General features: G+C 36.7%; 1 protein-coding gene across 1 annotated transcript in view; it reads right to left on the bottom strand.

Moving 5' to 3' along the window:
• Window positions 1–19629, bottom strand: part of CTNNA3 (catenin alpha 3) — a 1739301-nt gene that overhangs the window by 1677511 nt on the left and 42161 nt on the right. The window contains exon 2 of the mRNA XM_053584032.1: window positions 17900–18003. Coding sequence (XP_053440007.1) covers window positions 17900–17998 — 99 coding nt within the window. The 5' untranslated portion in view covers window positions 17999–18003. The remainder of the gene's footprint in view (window positions 1–17899; window positions 18004–19629) is intronic.

The raw sequence follows: 19629 nt of genomic DNA, 5'->3' as shown, positions 1-19629 counted from the left end.
ATATTTTCTCTGCATCTACTGAGATGACTATATGGTCTTTGCTTTTCTTCTGTTTATGTGGTGAATCATATTTATAGATTTGCATGTGCTGAACAATCCTTGCATCCCTAAGATAAAGCCTACTTGGTCATGATAGATTATTTTTTTAAGGTGCTTCTGAACTCATTTTGCTATAATTTTATTGAGAATTTTTATGTCTATATTCATAAGAAATATTGATCTGTAGTTGTTTTGTTGTCATTGTGTCCTTTCATGGCTTCTGTATCGAGATGATACTGGCTTCATAGAACAAGTTGGCAAGGATTTTGTCCTTCTCAATGTTATGAAATAATTTCTGTACTTTTGGTACCAGTTCCTACTTGTAGGTCTGGCAAAATTCAGCTATTAAACCATCTGGTCCAAGACCTTCATCTGGGGGGACTTTTTTTATTGCTACTCCAATTTTGTTGCTTGATTTTGGTCTGTTTGGGAGCTCTGATTGAGCCTAGGGAAGTTGCGTGTTTCCAAGAATTTGTCCATTTCCTCAACATTTTGCACTTTATGTGCATAGAGGTTTCTCTAGTATTCGAAGATGGTATGTATACTTCTGTGGTGTCAGTTGTAACATCTCCCAAAGAAGAGGTCAAAGTACTGCTGACAATATGATCTTATATCTAGAAAATCCCAAAGATTTGCCAAGAGATTCCTGGAACTGATAAATAAATTCAGCAGCATCTCAAGTCATAGAATCAATATTTACAAAACAATAGCATTCCTATGTACCAACAATAGTCAAACTGAGAATCAAATCAAAGACTCAATACCTTTAATTATAGCAACAAAGAAAATAAAATACCTAAGAATATAATTAACCAAGGAGGTAAAAGATTTTTACAGGGAGAACTATGAGTCACTGAGGAAGGAAATCGGAGAAGATGTAAACAATGGAAAAATATATAATGCTCATGATTGGTAGAATCAACATTGTTAAAATGTCTGTACTATCCAAAATGATCTAAAGATTCAATGCAATCCCCATTAAAATACCTATGTTATTTCTTACAGATCTAGAAAAAATAATTTTTTGCTCTGTATGGAACCAAAAAAGACCCAAATAGCCAAAGCGACCTTTAATAAAAAGGACAAATTAGGAGCTGTCAATTTATCAGACTTCAGTTTATACCACAAGGGTAATAGTAACCAAAACAGCATGGTACTGGCACAAAAAAAGAAAAAGAGAAATACACCAATGAATCAGAACAGAAAACCAAGATATAAAACCCTCCTCATATTGCCATCTGATCTTTGACAAAGCAGACAGTACCATATACTGGGGGAAAGAATCCCTATTCAATAACTGGTGCTGATAAAATTAGATAGCCACATGTGAAACAGGCTGAAATAGGCTATTCACCATTCACCACTCACAAAAATTAACTCGCGATGGATAATTGACTTAAACCTAAGGTGTGAAACTATAAAAATTCTAGAAGAAAATTCTGGAAAAATTCTTATAGACATTGGCTTAGGCAAAAAAACTATGAAGAAGACCCCAAAGGCAAACACAACAACAAAAAAAATTAACAAATGGGATTTGATTAAATAAAAAGCTTCTGCATACCCTGGGAAATGATCAGTAGAGTAAATAGGCAACCTACAGAACAGGAGAGAATATTTACATGCCATACATCAAAAAAGGGCTGATAAGTAGAATTTATAAAGAACTCAAGCAAATCAGCAAGAAAAAGTCAAACAACCACATGAAAGAGTGAGCAAAAGACATCAACAGAAACCACATGATACTGGCTTCATAGAAAATAACCACAAATAAACAAATCTTAATCTTAAACCTAATCATGTGGACCCTCATAGTAACCCAAAATTTTTTTAAATTACCAATTTACAAATGAGTACAAATAAAAACCAAACCAATTAAAGGATAAATTCACACCTCTCAGGCATTTTTCAAAAATAGCCTAATGGCCTATAGACTAACCTATTAAAAAATACTCAACATCTCTAATAATCAGTGAAATGCAAATCTAAATCACAATGAGATATCACCTAACTCCATTGAGAATGGCTCTCATCAAAAAATCCCACAACAACAAATGCTGGCATGGATGCAGAGAGAAAGGAACTCTTATACTCTGCTGGTGGGGCAGCAAACTAGTACAACCTCTATGGAAAGTCATATGGAGATACCTCAAAGAATTTAAAAGGACCCAGATATCCCACTACTGGGTATTTATCCAAAAGAAAAGTTATTTTATCAAAAAGACACCTGCACTCAAATGTTTATTGCAGCACAATTCACAATTGCAAAGATGTGGAATCAACCCAAGTTCCCATCAATACATGAGTGGATTAATAAAATGTAGTGTATGTATATCATGGAGGACTACTCAGCCATAAAAATAAAATAGTGAACTAATATATTTTGTAACAACCTGAATGGAACTGGAGACTATTCTTCTAATCCAAGTATTATTGCAAAGAGGGAAAAACTAACACCACATGTATTCCCTACTAAACTGGAAGTAATCAATCAACGCCCATATGCACATATGGTAGTACAATTCAATGTAAAACCAGCAGATAGGAAAGGGCAGAAGGGAAAGGATAAATTCACACCTCTCAGGTACAATGCACACTATCCAGATGATAGACACACTTCTAACCTTGACTCAAACTGTTCAAAAGCTATTCATGTAACCAAAACATATTCTAAAATTAAAAAAAAATAATAATCAGCAATGGTACGAAAAAAGAAATTTGGAAATAAAACTAAGAAAGCAAGAAAAAAAAATCCTTCCCATATAAGGTCATTTGACTAAAATGTTTATAGAAGCTCAGTTCACAATTGCAAAGATGTGGAAACAACCCAAGTGCTTGCCAACACGTGAATGAATTAATAAACTGTAGTAAATGTATACCATGGAATACTACAGCCATGAAAAAGATGGAGACTTTGCATCTTTTGTATTTACCTGGATGGATCTGGAGAACATTCTCCTAAGGAAAGTATCTCAAGAATCAAAAAGCAAGCATCCCATGGACTCAGTACTAATCTGAAAATAGTAGATCAACAACTATAGGAGCACATGAGAGAAAAACACAATTAAATTCAAGAAGGGGGAAGGAGAGGAGGGGGCTCAGTAAGTTCCCACCTACTGAGTACAGTGTAGGGATATATGGCACGCTTCTTGGGTGAAGGACTCAATTACAGCTCAGACTTTGGCCTTTACCTTACAAATGCCAATAATGCAACCTAATCATATGGACCCTCATAGTAACCCAAAATTTTTTAAAAATTACCAATTTACAAGTGAGTACAAATAAAAAACAAACCAATTAAAACTTAAAAAAAGGGCGGCGCCTGTGGCTCAGTGAGTAGGGCGCCGGCCCCATATGCCGAGGGTGGCGGGTTCAAACCCAGCCCCGGCCAAATTGCAACAAAAAAATAGCCGGGCGTTGTGGCGGGTGCCTGTAGTCCCAGCTACTCGGGAGGCTGAGGCAAGAGAATCGCGTAAGCCCAAGAGTTAGAGGTTGCTGTGAGCCATATAACGCCACGGCACTCTACTGAGGGCCGTACAGTGAGACTCTGTCTCTACAAAAAAAAAAAAAAAAAAAAAAAAAAAATAAAACTTAAAAAAAAAAGAAAGAAAGTATAACTGAAATTGTTTGGTAACCTGTAAACATTACAAAAATGTCAACTAGTATTATACTAAGATGTCTGATTAATAACTATATGGCTATTACTTATTTAAATTAAAGTAAATCAAAATATACTTCAATATCATTTTTTTAGTCTAAACACTGGAAGCATGCAAACAACCAAAGTATTCTAACAAGATGCTTAAAACTATTCTCTTGCAATACTTGGTGAGTATGCTACCAACTACCACTTTATGCAATTTGGACAGAATGCTACAAACTTGAATAAAGAATTCCAGTAACATCAAAGCAATAATTGTCCTTAAAGCATGAAAGGTGTCAGTTCTCTGTGTTCCGTGCTAATATAACTGGTATGCTACAACATCTTTTTTTAAAAATTGTACTTTTCTGCAGCTAAGGTATGTACATTATAGATTAGATTCTGAGCAAAAAAAAAAAAAGGAAGCTTAAATAAATAGTATCATGCTTATTTAAAATGGCCCTGTAAATATATACATCTATTATATAGCCATAATAATTAAAAATGAAAAAATAATGCAAAACAAATCTACATAGGAATGACAGAAAATAACCACAAATAAACAAAACTTAAATTATTTTCTGAAAGAAACACAGGAAATTATATCCAGGAGGCAAGAAGGCAAAGGGGACAGCCATGTCCTCTCGCCACTTCCTGGAAGCAATCAGATCTGTTTGCAGAAAGGCAAGAAATTCACTCCTTTGGCATACAAGCATCTATTTGCATAAATTAATAAATCTGATTTCTTTCTTTTGTTTTCTATTTTTTTTCTTTTAATTTGGCTCAAAGAGAGTAGAAAGAAACTTTGTTGAGAGTGTGTGTGGCAGAAAGTTTCTTCATAAGAGCCAGGAAGGAAAGAAAAACATGGTGCTTGAAGCAGCTAGGATTAACCGTTCCCGGTACAGTCACTTGAACTGGGTTTGGCTCTAACAAGGAGAGGGGAGAATGCCGGGAAGAAGCTGAAAGGGTTTGTTTTCATAAGAGTTTTGTGTGGCTCTAAGACCAAGCATTGCTTCCTGGACCCATATGACAGAACACACCACAGAATTGGGAAAAGAAGCATTCTCTCCTCGTTTGTAAGAGTCCAGCACCTTTCTGCAAGATTGAGAAGCAGCTGCAGGAGACCAGGAAATTTCACTTCAAAATACAGCACCCTTGCCTGTTGATTATTTTAAATTAAAGGCCCTTAGAGACCAGCAGACTCTGGAAGAAGCTTTCCTCTGATACTCCCTTCTCTGCCTAAAGTCTGGACTCACAAAATAAATAAATAAATAAATAAATACAATTACTTCTAGTCCCTTCCCTGAGTATTCTTTACTTTACATCTCATCATGGGAAGAGAGGCTGAAGTCTGTCAACACACCTGGACAGACTTTTGTCACAAACCATTTTCTGCTCTGTGGGCCTAACAGACTTTGTCCTGGGCTATTGTATGTTTTCTAAGCCCACTGAACTCTTCCAAAAATTATTTACTATCCCCCAAATTTCCAAATTTACCCATTCCCTCTTCTCTATGAAAAAGGGTATATAATCATCTGTACCCATTGAGTTAGTGGGTAATCATTCTCCTACAGTTCTCTCATGTTGTGCACATTAAAATAGATTTTGTATGGCTTTTCTCCAATTAACCTGCCTTTTGTCAGTTGATTTTTCAGCAAACCTTCAAAGGAGTTTGCCCTACTCTCAGACACAGCTGTGGAGCCCCTAGGACATGGATACCTTGGCATGTCCAGTTCCAGTCTCATAGTGGAGAGGGCACCACTGCCATTTACCACCTCCCAGCAATGTGGTGAAGCCAGACAAAACAGGAAAACATGCCAGATAAACTGGTTTGGGAGACAATTGAGTCGTATGTCAGAGATTCTAAAATCCAGAAAAGAGAAGAGGTCTTGTAGAAAAAAATCCCCCCTCTAGCATAAGCAAGTGAAGGCAATTTTAAGAACCCTGGATTGCTGCTGCTAGTAACCTCCTTTGAATTTGCAGAGGGAATTCAAGGTTGGGGAATCAGATTTCATAAAGGTAAGCATCTGGCCTGCATGGCAGGTGCTGAAGGGAACTGGGAATAGTGATGCCCCACAGAGGCTAGAGTATAATTCTGAGAACAGAATATAGTTTGGAAACTGAAAAAATCTGTTAAAACCCTGGTAAGTGGTGATTTTATTGTCCCTGAACAGCAAGAGTTTGTGAATACAAACTCAAAACACCTTATCACTATTACTCCATTATATCTCTATTTCTTTTGGTGAGCTTTGAAGAGGATGGTAATGGGACCAACTCATAATCATTCCCTAAAAACAGAATTTCATACCAGAGCAACTCACAGACTTCTTGTCAATCTATAATTGTATGTCACTAAGTCAGCTGCCCACCCTAAAAATATTAGCTGCAGCCATGGTAGCTAAGTGACATGGTAACAGATAAAGACTTAAAAAAAGGAATCCCTAAAAATAAGGCAATGGGAATGTAATAGTTACTGAGGCTATTCACAAATATTCCCATTCTCCTCAGGCACAGTGCAGGATTGCTTATCCAATATCCGCTTTGACCACATAACTTACTTTGACTAAACAATGTGAATAAAATTGACATATGTCACATCCAGGTGGACATGGTAGAAGCCCTTGTATGATTCACCATTTTCTCTTTCCCCTGCAGCAATGGCAGTGAAAGTACATGTTAAAATGAAGTTTACCATTAGCCTAGATCCCTCAATGCCTATACTTACCAGAGACCCTAGCCAACTCACTCTGAATATATAGCTTGAGCAGGAAATAAATTCATATTAACCCCTGAGATTTGGGGATTGTCTATTTATCATAGTATATGTTTATATTTATCATAGTATATTTATCAAAGTTATATATAGCATACCTTTCTTTATGCTGACTGATACAATGTTTTGGTAGATATTCTTAAACTTGACCCAATGAATATCATAGGGTATAAAGTTTATAAAAGCTGTCCCCAAGACAGACTCCCAGAGAACTCCCCAAGAGGATCCCCAGAAATAAGTGGGAGACACTAGGGAGGCAAAAATGGGGAAAGGGCCAAGAAATACTTCAAAAGTTAGGGGTTAAAGCCAGAGGGATAATTTTTATTACTGTTGTTCTAACTCTATATTTACCTTTTGGAAACAGAGGATATATTTACATCAGAAAATACACTTGACCTTTTGTCCCCCCAAAAAAACTTTACAAAACATAATACAGTATAAGGAATTTGTTATTATTTTTATTTCAAGGGTCTTTAAGTAAATCACTTCATTTAGCTAACATTCAACATAAATATGATATACAGCAAATTGTATTTTTTTGTGGCAAATAAGATTACAGACAGTTCCATTATGGAATGACTTTAGCATGATTTAGCAGTTTATTCCCCCTTCAGAGAGTATACAACATAGAGATGTAAATTTTTTAGGTACAATTCTGCATAAATAGACTTTCTGCATTGCATTGTCAAACTTGGATCTTAAACGTGAGAAAGTGCAGATGCCTACAGTTGCGATCACAAAAATGTAATTGCTAAGAAAAAAAATTATTTCTGATCCATTGGAGTGATTTATTGTAGAGGGTTGCAACTATATAAGTAATCACACAGAGAAAATGAAAGCAAATGATTGAAATATATCCCAAGCTGAACATCCCTGCAAAATGATCTAGTGATTTACCTATACTCAAGAGAAAAAAAAATAGATTAAAGATAAATCAAATTTGGTAGAGAAGACTTTCTTAACTTTAAAAGAGAAGAATAAAGATTTATAAATAAATGAATTCAAAAGTTAGAGTGACATCGTAGTATCTATGACCTATTACTCTAAAAATTAAAATGTAATTTTGACTTTGAGTTATACTACATATACAGAGGTGATAAGTAAATTCTGTGGAATCTTAAAAGCAAAGGACTATAATACGAAGATAAATAATGAAGAAAGCAAAAATCTTTTAATGAGGCTACTAAATTAATAACTTTAACTGGTGGAAATATGAACTTAAAGATCATGAACTCCTTTTAGAATGTTTTCCAGTGTAATCAGAGACTATATCATATACTTAAAATAAATCATATAAACTCTTTCAAATTAAACACTCTTTGGAACAGTAGCCAAGTTATAGAAACAACTTAAGTATCCATCAACAGAAAAGTGGATAAGGAAAATGTGGTCACATATTTTCATATATATTAGAATATTATTCAGTCATAAAAAAGAAATTATTAAATATAATTAAATTAAATATTAAATAGAATATTATTCAGTCATTTGCCAATATGGATGAACCTGAAGGACATTATGCTGTGTGAAATAAGCCAGACACAGAAAGGCAAATACTATAAGATCTCTCATATATATGGAATCTAAAAATGTCAAACTCACAGAAGCAGAGAGTGAAAGAGTAGTTTCCAGAGACTAGGGGCTAAGAGAAATGAGTAGCTGTTGGTTAAACACACAAAATTTTAGTTTTTAACAATACTGTATTGTTTACTTGAAATTTGATAAAAGACTAGATTTAAGGTGTCTTCACCACACATACACATACACAAAATGGTAACTATAGGTGGTGATGGATATGCTAATTAATTTGACTACATTAATCATTACACCTTGTATGGATACATCAAATCACCACTTTGTATTCCTTCAATATATACAATTTTTATTTGTTGACTAAATATTTTAAAATAAACATTCCTTGAGTAAAAAAGAACCTGATGAGATATTCAGCATAATGTCATCCTAGAAAAACCATCCTCAATATAATTTAATAGGATCTTTCATTTATGTTGACAGTTAATACATGATCAATGTAACAGATATAAGGTTGAACATCATATCCAAAAAGGTCTATTATTCTAAAATAATAACCCTTTGGCTTTATCAACCCTTTTGATAAAGAGAACTCCATACAATGAAAATCAAGTATGTCCAAAAAATGCTATTATACTAAAAGTCTGCTTTATGAGATCCCTCCTGCACATAGTATTCTATAAATTGTTAACTTTTTTTATTTAATATAACTTTCATATTGCTAAGACCTAGAAACTTTTTTTGTAGCTGAGATATTAGTGACGTTGGATACCAAACCACTTTTAAGAAAACAATAACCATTTTGAAAAGAACTGATAACAATTTTAAAGAAGATAAAATGTGCAGGTACATTTACATGTAACTGAGAACTATGTGGCATATAACAGATACTGAGTTCCCTTTCTATGACTCATCTACTTGTGGGCCATGAGAAGTCTGAATCCAAGAATAACAAAAGCCCTATAAAATGAGCATAATCACACTTTTTCAAGAGATACATTTCTTTCCAGTAAATAAAATCACTTAGGTAATTTTCATGCCTTTAATTTTCTAGGTGGACTCAATAAATATTTATAAATGATTATAATAGCATTAAAACATGCCAGAAAACACACACACACACGTGACCAGCATACACTTTAATGTGAACTTTCTTGGCACACTTTCTATTAACTGCTATTGCAATGAATTGACTTGACTAAAGTAAAACATGTATTAGTTGCAATTAGAATATAAAAAGTATGTGTTTATAAGCAATATGTCAGCAACCTTTGTGATTAGCAAGTCTTTTTTTTATTTAATTATTAAATCATAGCTGTGTACATTAATGCGATCATGGGGCACCATACACCGGTTTTACGGACCATTTGACATATTTTCATCACAATGGTTGAAATAGCCTTCCTGGCATTTTTTAGTTATTGTGCTAAGACATTTATATTCCACATTACTAAGTTTCACATGGACCCTTGTAAGATGCACTGTAGGTTTAATCCCACCAATCACCCTCCCTCGGCCCATCCTCCCCCATCCTTCCCCTCTTTCTCCCCTTCCCCATATTCTTAGATTATAAATGGGTTATAGCTTTCATATGAAAGCCATAAATTAGTTTCATAGTAGAGCTGAGTACATTGGATACTTTTTCTTCCATTCTTGAGATACTTTGCTAAGAAGAATATGTTCCAGCTCCATCCATGTAAACATGAAAGAGGTAAAGTCTCCATCTTTCTTTAAGGCTGCATAATATTCCATGGTGTACATATACCACAATTTATTAATCCATTCATGGATCGATGGGCACTTGGGTTTTTTCCATGACTTAGCAATTATGAATTGGGCTGCAGTAAACATTCTGGTACAAATATCTTCGTTATCATGTGATTTTTGGTCTTCTGGGTATATGCCTAGTAGAGGAATTATAGGATTGAATGGCATATCTATTTTTAGATCTCTAAGTGTTCTCCAAACATCTTTCCAAAAGGAATGTATTAATTTGCCTTCCCACCAGCATTTCTCCACATCCACACCAACATCTCTGGTCTTGGGATTTTGTGATATGGGCTAATCTTACTGGAGTTAGATGGTATCTCAAAGTAGTTTTGATTTGCATTTCTCTGATGATTAAGGATGATGAGCATTTTTCACATGTCTGTAGGCCATGCGCATGTCTTCATCAGAGAAGTTTCTCTTCAAGTCCCTTGCCCAGCCTGCAATGGGATCACTTGTTCTTTTCTTGCTTATATGTTTGAATTCTCTGTGGATTCTGGTTATTAAAACTTTGTCGGAGACATAACCTGCAAATATCTTCTCCCATTCTGAGGGCTGTCTGCTTGCTTTACTTACTGTGTTCTTGGCTGTGCAGAAGCTTTTTAGTTTGATCAGGTCCCAGTAGTGAATTTTTGAAGATGCTTCAATTGCCCGGGGGGTGCTCCTCATGAAATACTCGCCCAGACTAATTTCTTCAAGGGTTTTCCCTGCACTCTCTTCTAGTATTTTTATAGTTTCATGTCTTAAGTTTAAATCTTTAATCCAGTGAGAGTCTATCTTAGTTAATGGTGAAAGGTGTGGGTCCAGTTTCAGTCTTCTACGAGTTGCCAACCAGTTCACCCAGCACCATTTGTTAAATAGGGAATCTTTTCCCCATTGAATGTTTTTAATTGGCTTGTCAAAGATCAAATAACAGTAGGTAGCTGGGTTCATCTCTAAGTTCTCTATTCTGTACTCCTATCTCTTTTTGTGCCAGTACCATGCTGTTTTGATCACTATCGATTTACATTAGTCTGAGGTATGGTAGCATGATTCCTCCTGCTTTGTTTTTATTTCTGAGTAATGTCTTGGCTATTCGAGGTTTTTTCTGAATCCATATAAAACAAAGTATATTTTTTCAAGATCTTTAAAGTATGACAGTGGAGCTTTAATAGGGATTGCATGAAATTATATATTGCTTTGGATAGTATGGACATTTTAACAATGTTGATTCTTCCTAGCCATGAGCATGGTACGTTTTTCCATTTGTTAACATTTTCAGCTATTTCTTTTCTTAGAGTTTCATAGTACTCTTTATAGAGATCTTTCACGTCCTTTGTTAGACACACTCCCAAATATTTCATCTTCTTTGGCACTACTGTGAATGGAATAGAGTCCTTAAGTGTTTTTTCAGCTTGACTATTGTTGGTATATATAAAGGCTACCGATTTATGAATGTTGATTTCGTAACCTGAGATGCTGCTGTATTCCTTGATCACTTCTAAGAGTTTTGTAGTAGAATCCCTGGTGTTTTCCAGATATACAATCGTATCATCTGCGAAGAGCAAAAGTTTGATCACTTCTGACCCTATATGGATACCCTTGCTCGCCTTTTCTTCCCTAATTGCAATGGCTAAAACTTCCATTTGCTAAATCCAAATGTTGGATGGTTAGGTTTAAATCTAAAATTCTTTGCTCAGCTGCTTATTGGAGGATCTATCAAACACTGCCAAAGGAATGTTGAAATCTCCGACTATTATGGAGCTGGAGGAAATCAGTTGCTCATGTCTGTTAGAGTGTCTCTTATAAATTGAGGTGCATTCTGGTTGGGTGCATAAATATTAATAATTGAAATCTCATCATATTGAGTATTACCCTTAACAAATATGAAGTGACCATTATTATACTTCCTAACTTTTGTTGGTTTGAAACCTATTGTATCTGCAAATAGAATTGCAACACCTATTTTTTTCTGATTACCATTTGCCTGAAATATGGACGACCATCCTTTCACCCTGAGTCTATATTTATCTTTTAAGGTAAGATGTGATTCTTGTATGCAGCAAATATCCGGCCTGAGTTTTTGTATCCAGTCAGCCAACCTGTGCCTCTTTAGAGGACAGTTTAAGCCGTTCACATCAATGGAGAATATTGATTAGTCTGGTTAAATTTGGGGTATCGAGTTTTTCGAAAGTCCAGTGGACATTTTTAATCCTTTTGCCACTGTGGAAGTTGGAGTTTGATCAAAAGTTTCTGAGTGAGTTTACTACTGTGGTAGAGGATTGGACTGGTCATTATGGAGGATAGGTCTGAGAATATCCTAAAGAGCTGGTTTGGTTATGGCAAATTTCTTCAACATGTGAATGTCATTAAAGTATTTAATTTTTCCATCATAAATGAAACTCAGTTTAGCTCGATACAGGATCCAAGGTTGAAAGCTATTTTGTTTTAGGAGATTAAAAGTTGATGACCACCCTCTTCTGGCTTGAAAGGTTTCAACAGAGAGATCTGCAGTCATTCTAACATTCTTCCCTTTGTAGGTAATGTTTTGCTTATGTCTGGCTGCTTTTAGAATTTTCTCCTTCATATTAACTTTAGTAAAGTTAATTATGATGAGCCTGGGGGATCTTATTTGGGTTGAGTTGTGCTGGGGTTCTGAAACTGTCTGCTATCTGAATTTCAGAATCACTTGGCATGTCTGGAAAATTCTCTTTCATAATTTCATGAAGAAGGGCATTTGTGCCTTGCAAAGCCACTTCATCACTTTCAGGGATTCCAATGAGGCAGATATTATCCTTCTTTGAATTATCCCAGAGCTCTCTGAGAGAATGATTCGTTTTTGCTCTCCATTTCTCTTCCTCTTTGAGAGTTTGGGAGTGTTTAAAAGCTTTGTTGTCAATGTCAGAAATCCTTTCTTCTGCTTGCTCCACTCTTACTGAGGGATTCTACTGTATTTTTCAAATCTTTGAGGACTGCAAATTCTTGCTTCAGTGTGTCTAAATCTTTGGTGGTTTTGTCTTTAAATTCACTGAATTCTTGAGACAACTTTTGAATTTCTCCTCGAATTACTAATTCCAACTTTTGAATTGCTCCTCGAATTTCTAATTCCAAATTTTCCTCCATTCTGTTAATCTTGTTTGCAATCCAAATTCTGAATTCAATTTCTGACATCTCAGCTAGCTGTTTATGAATAGGATCTTCAATTACATCTGCCATATCTTTCCATGGGGGTGGGGGGGTTGATCCACTCTGGTTATTCATGTTACCAGAGTTTTTCCGCTGATTCCACCCCATGATTATTTTACACTATTTGATTTTTCCCCTGGAGCTTTGCCAAGGACCCATACAGTTCTATGGCATGAAAAACTGGAGACCTGTTTGGTGTGGTGGTGCTAAGTGGTTCTGTCTTGTTTTCAGCTGGTCTCTGTCTGACCCTAGTGAAACAGTTACTCTGGTTGAAGTCTTAGCTGTGGAGAAATACCAGCAATTAAGTCACCCCGCTGCCCACAGGTAACAATTTGGAAAAGGAAAATCAAACCTTCCTACAACCACACACCCAGGGCACCACTTGGATAGTCCTCGGGCAATTGGCTCAGTTCAAAATGTCCAAATCAATTGTCTCAGTCAGCACCTGCCTCAGGTGGGAGAGTTTAAAAGGTCTCTGGCAACTAGATCGCAGGGGTCTGCTGACAACTCAAATATGACTTGCTCTGGTGCTCCGTGTAGTCAGGAGGACCCACCCAGCAAATAGATTAGTCTGGGAAGGTTGATGCCTCCTTCCCCACCTTGCACCTCTGTCATACCCAGTCACTGATAACCCCTCAGGGCTGTGACCCAGTTGCCTCCAATGAGCAGATACTCCAGGGGTTTGCACCTGCCTGAATCACAAGGAGATCTATGTCTGCTCAGCCAGACTGCTGCTCTCTGCCACTATCCAGCAGGGGGAGGTGTGGCCTGACAACCTCAGGAGGCAAGGGCTGTTCACTCAGTTCCAGCCCCACCCCTGATTGATGTTACTGACAGAAAAGAACAACTTTCCAGGAATTTGTTTCTATCCCTGCTAAATTCTCCTGCAGAAGAGAAGCTGTTTTGAGTTCCCAAAACCTGTGCCTCAGGCCCTGTCTGTGCCACTGTAGTTTGTATTCACAGTACGGTTACCTGTCAGTTCTAGCCTCTGCCTGGCCTCCTTTGTTTAGGCTGATGAGCCCCTGGGGGCCGGGTGTGGTTTAGGCTCAGTGGTTAGGCAGTCCTCTGGGTCAGCCCTGCCCTGGGAATCTCCTGGCTCTGCATGTACATTTTCTAGTTCCCAGGCTCCATCCAGGCCAGTACCGCCTCAGGCAAACCCTTTACTCATAGGGCTTGTGTTTCTGTCCTGATCTGTTCCACCAGTGGTTGCCACCTGAGAAGATGCTTGGCCTCCTCTGTTTGCCCAGAGAGACAAGGGGTGTGACTCCAGAATATCCAGGGGTGAGCCCTATTGTTGCCAACAATGGCTGCTGCTCTGCACCTCGGGGTACTGCCACTCCGGTGTGGTTCCCTCTCAGCCGACCATCCTCTTCTCACTCCCATGCCACAGAATCAGCACTGACCAGCTGCAGTCCAGGCCCTGTCCACACCCCTTGAGAAATTACCCAGGAATCTGGACTCCTGGGGGACAGGCCTCCAGACCTCAGAGTGAGAGTGGAGGAGAGTGCTGGGAGCTCAGAGTTGCAGGTAGAAAATATACACAGTTTTACACAGTTTTATGCCTGGCAGGAGAGCACCATGACACCCTAGTAGGGGAAGTAGGTCCAGTTTTTAGAGGGTCTGTCCCGTGGAGTATAATGGGAGGACTTTTGAACTCTGCTTGTTTGTTTATGGAGTACTCCAAGCTGTTCTCATGGGGGAGGGGACTCCCATCTGCTTGGTGATGGATTTTGTACCTTTTGTTTGTATCCTTAGGGTCGCAGCTCACCTCAGTAGGGTTGATGTGCATTCTTTGACCTTCTCTCTTGGCGCAGCTCTAATCCACCAGGTTACTTGCTAAATTTCTGTCTTTTAACTCTACTTCTGGACAGGAGCCTCATTTCCCAGCTCCCAGGATGTCCCAGTGTCCTCCCTACAGATTTCCCATGACCTTGCAGCGTGCAGCCAGCTTTGTGCTTCCCTCCCTCCTTCTCCGCAGCCACCCAGGCCACAGCCTTTTTTTTTTTTTTTTTTTTTTTTTGAGACAGAGTCTCACTTGGTTGCCCTGGGTAGAGTGTTATGGCACCATCATAGCTCATAGTAACCTCAAACTCTTGGACTCAAGACATGCTCATGCCTCAGCTTCCTGAGTAGCTGGGACTACAGGCCCACCTGCCACAACACTCTGCTGGTATTTTGTTTGTTTTCCTATTTTAAATCTTGCTCTTGCTCAGGCTTGTCTTAAACTCCTGAGCTCAGGCAATCCACCTGCCTTGGCTTCCCAAAGTGCTAGGATTACAAGCATAAATCACCTTAGCAAGTCTTAAGTGACCAACTCTAATGTTCTATTGTTATGGGATAAATAAGGGCTATGAATTAATGTACTCATTTTTAGAAGCCATCTCCAAAATGAAGGTCATTCCCCTACTAATACTCTGTATAATTATGTATGAACAAAACCTTACATGTCTTGTGAGAATTCATTTAAAAGTTTCCTCAAAAAACTTGGTGACATATACAAAAAGCCCCAAAATTCTCAGATCTCAGCCACTTTAACATTTAGCAGCTAATCCTTGGAAAATCATATAAATTGATGGCAAAAGTTCACATGCAAAGATGTTCAGCACATCAGTATTTACAATAATAAAAAAATTAAAAAAATTTTAAAGGGAAATATCTACTTTATTAACATTGCAGATTAATAAAAATATTTAAAAACACATGGTATCAGTAAGACCACTGAACTCTGCCATCTTCAGAAGAAAGCTATGGCTTAGGCACATTGCTTCTCAGTCCTCAGGCAGCTGCAGTTGCTCCATATATCACTTTATACAGCCCACTTCTATTTTCTATCCAAGAGAAAATGAGCCATAGGATGTGCTATGATGTAGTTAGACACTTCCTTGGCTTCACTGATCTTGATGGATGGAGAAGAAAAGTGTGTTTTATGTTCTGGAAGAAGATTCCAAGCACTTGAAAGTGTTTACCCAGTGCTCTTTGAAAAATGGAGAAGACAGCCATTGGGCCTGACTTGGGTCAATATATGAAGTTGGAGGTTGTAATGAAGGTTTGCCTTGCTGAGCAGTGCATGCGATAAACAGGAATGTTCGCCTTTGCATTGGCAATGTTCTTGAAATAAATATTAACACAGATCTAAAAACAATATTCCTATTTAAAACCTCAGAAATGATGCCACAGTCACTTGTAGGGTACAAAAACATATGAAGGTCTTGCTGCACATTGGTTATGGTACAGCCGTATCCCAGAAACACCTCATTGGGAAGTGTAAACTTTCTAAGTCAGGTCCAAAGTAACCTCCTCTAAATGTCAAAAAAAAGTCCTACCTTGAAAAACTATGGTGTGACCATATGATGTATAATTAAACAGTAATTTTATTAAATCATGCTTACACAGACTGGAGAAATTTTAAAATATCATTTCAAAGGGAAAAATTGGATAAGACCTACATATACAGTTCCATCTTTACCATGTTAACATATATATATTCATTATTTATACATATATAAGGATATATATATAAAGAAGATATATTCTTTAATATTACAAATTACTAAGAAAATAAAAATCACTTATAATTGTGCTACCCTGAAAGTAAAATCATCAAAACATTAATGTTTATCTGTGGATGGTAAAATAAGGAGTGTTTTTTATTCTATTCTGTAGGGGGCATTTTGGGGTTTCCAATTTTTTTCAGTGAACCTTGTCAGAAAATAAAATTATTTTTTTCTTTTTAAAATGAAACCATTTTGAGAAAGGGACTTCAATAGAGTCTTCACAGTCACCTGGTATCAATTTTTTACTAGATATTAGTGCTGTTAACACTGCCAAAGTTGACAATTAAGCTGCCATCAGCGAGGGACATGCTTTGATTGTTTTTCCAGCAGCAGATACCAACTTTTGCTAAGTAAAAACTTGTACGAAGTCTATTCTCAGAGTTAGTCCCCACCCCACCATCCATCTCACAAAGAAGATAAGCAGAACATTTTTAAATATTTGTGATAAGGTCGACATAGCTTCTCACCTGAATAACTCTCGAGTTCTTCAAGTCCTTAGAAAGAAGGACTTCAATCTCATATTAGGAGGCATGATGTAAGGTAGACCTAAAGGTGAGTTCCCTCACAAATTTTGAAGTATGGACAAAAAATTTAAATCTATACTATTGGGTAAGTTTCTTTAAGCTCTGCGCTAACAAAATCAGATAAAATCTGGATTTATAAGTAAGTCAGGAAATTATTATACATATTTAAAGGAGACTTTATCACAGAATTCCTTTAAAGAGCTACGTTTCTCATATGTTTTGGTATTTTAAAGATAATTCCATATTTGACAAATGAGCAACTATGTGCCTTGGGATAAGCTTCAGTTTCATCATCTACATACTAAACATGATTTTAACCATTCTACTTGCCTCACTCAGTTCTCATGATTACCAAAGAAGATAATTTATATAAAGTTAACTTTGAAAATTATATATACATATTATTATACCTATTGTTGTTAAAAGAGAACCTGGAGGAAATTTTTCAGAGTTTTACTATTATTACTAAATGTGTAATTTTTTTGCATTTTAATAACATTAAATAAAGGACTTTTTTTTTTTAGACAGAGTCTCATTTTGTCACTCTCAGTGGAGTACTATGGCATCATAGCTCACAGCAACCTCAAACTCTTGCGCTCAAGCAATTCTCTTGCCTCAGCCATCTGAATAGCTGAGACTACAGGCCCCCACCACAATGTTCAATTATATTTTTAGAGACAGGGTCTCACTCTTGCTCAAGGTGGTTCCAATCATGAGCTTCAACAATCTACCCAACTCAGCCTCCAAGCATGAGCGATTATGCCCGACCAAATAAAGGACTATTTTAGATGAAATATTCATGTACTATGTATAAAAATCAAATCTTTCCTTGCCTCATTATCTATTTTTCCCATATGTTTAGTTCTTCAACAGTTAGTGTACATTATAATTTCTATAGTATTCATACCTGGATTATGAGAGGCTCCAGCAGTTTCTCTACAGTGAATGTTTGGACCTGTAGATCCTGTGGGTCCATATTTAGTGTGATTGGTGTTTCAGTTGCCATGCCACCTATGCACAAACACAAGAAGATGCTTATTAATAAAGAAAAATGTTTTCTAAAGAAAAAAATTCATGAAAATCCTGGAGTAGGTAAGACTTGTATTCGGGCACCTGCTCCTGATATCAGTTATAGACCTCAGAGAATCAGAGTCCCAAATCCACCATCAGAAAAAAAATATATTCCCCAAATGTTCACTGAAGTCATGCTATCAGGACTTAGGTCCTCTAACAAATTAATCTACACTAGTATGTTCATGACTATTTTTTTTTTTATTGTTGGGGATTCATTGAGGGTACAATAAGCCAGGTTACACTGAACGCATTTGTTAGGTAAAGTCCCTCTTGCAATCATGTCTTGCCCCCAGAAGGTGTGGCACGCACCAAGGCCCCTTCCCCCTTCCCCCTTCCCCCTTCCTTCTCTCTGTCCATGACTATTAATAACTCCTCACAGGTGGGTTCACATTTGATCAGTAGTCTTATGTGAATAGAATGGTGAAACATATCTTTCAGCATGCAACTCATAACTTTCGTGAAATCATAGAACTGAAGCATCCATGCCTGTATTTTGCCTGTTCTTATTAATGATGACATAATATGCTGACTTAGGGAGCCAGGTAAAACTCTAAGAGGCATGTGATATGTCTTTTCTTGTTTTAGAAATTGTTTATTTGAGAGTTCTGATTGGAGAAGAACGTTAGTGGCAATTTACATTCTTGCACAGGAAAGAAATGAATGTAAATTTGCATCATTGGTATAAAAAGAGAGAAGGCATTGATGTTTGGATAAAACAAAGTAAGAAAAAAAAACAAAAAGAACTACAAGTCATTCTTTAAGGCATTAACATACTCCTTGAGAATCAATTCAGTGAGATTTTTTGTTTAAGAACACACATTTATGACCATATGTAGCATATCAAACATATTCAGATTAACATTCAAAAACTGTAGTCATGATCAAGTAGCTATATTATTTATTCATCAACTAAAAACATCAGTAAATGTTGAGGGTTTTATATAAAACCCACTAGCATTGTTGATTGCACAGATAGGGTACACTTTCTGAAATGTAGACCATTTCCAGATAGTTCTTTTATTGAATATAATCCAAATGGATTGCTTGGGGGCTCCTTCATCTCTTCAAGATCGTCAAAGATGTCCTTTATGTTTAATTGTATCACACGCCATAAACGCCCAGTTTATTTTCATTGTATCACACGCCACTTATAAAAGTGACCATAGTTCCTTTACTTTTTAAAAGCATTTTTGCCCTGAAAAAGGAATTATTCAAATTGTATTAAATGAAAATATATTATTTGAATTTCAGCAAAGTTTCAAATGTTATTATCATATGATATACCTATATAAAGTCACAAAACCGTACAATTTAGCCCTTTTCTACCTTGCTTCTCTCTCCTTTTCACTGGTTTTATTTCTGTTCTAAAAGTAGAAACATGGTCTCTTTTCTAGCTATTCAGCTGACATGTAAGAGCTTATGTTTCAAGAAAGGCTCCAAGCACTATTGCCAAATGATTTCTCTCAAATGCGCTTCTAGAACAGAAATACATTGTTTTGGCTTGGTTTGGGTTTGGGTTTGTTCTTCGATCACTTCACCTACTAATTCGATTCCCTCTAACAA

This window comes from Nycticebus coucang, chromosome 3 (genome assembly GCF_027406575.1).
Source record: "Nycticebus coucang isolate mNycCou1 chromosome 3, mNycCou1.pri, whole genome shotgun sequence".
NCBI classification, from domain to species: domain Eukaryota; kingdom Metazoa; phylum Chordata; class Mammalia; order Primates; family Lorisidae; genus Nycticebus; species Nycticebus coucang.
This window is presented reverse-complemented; position numbering and strand designations above follow the sequence as displayed.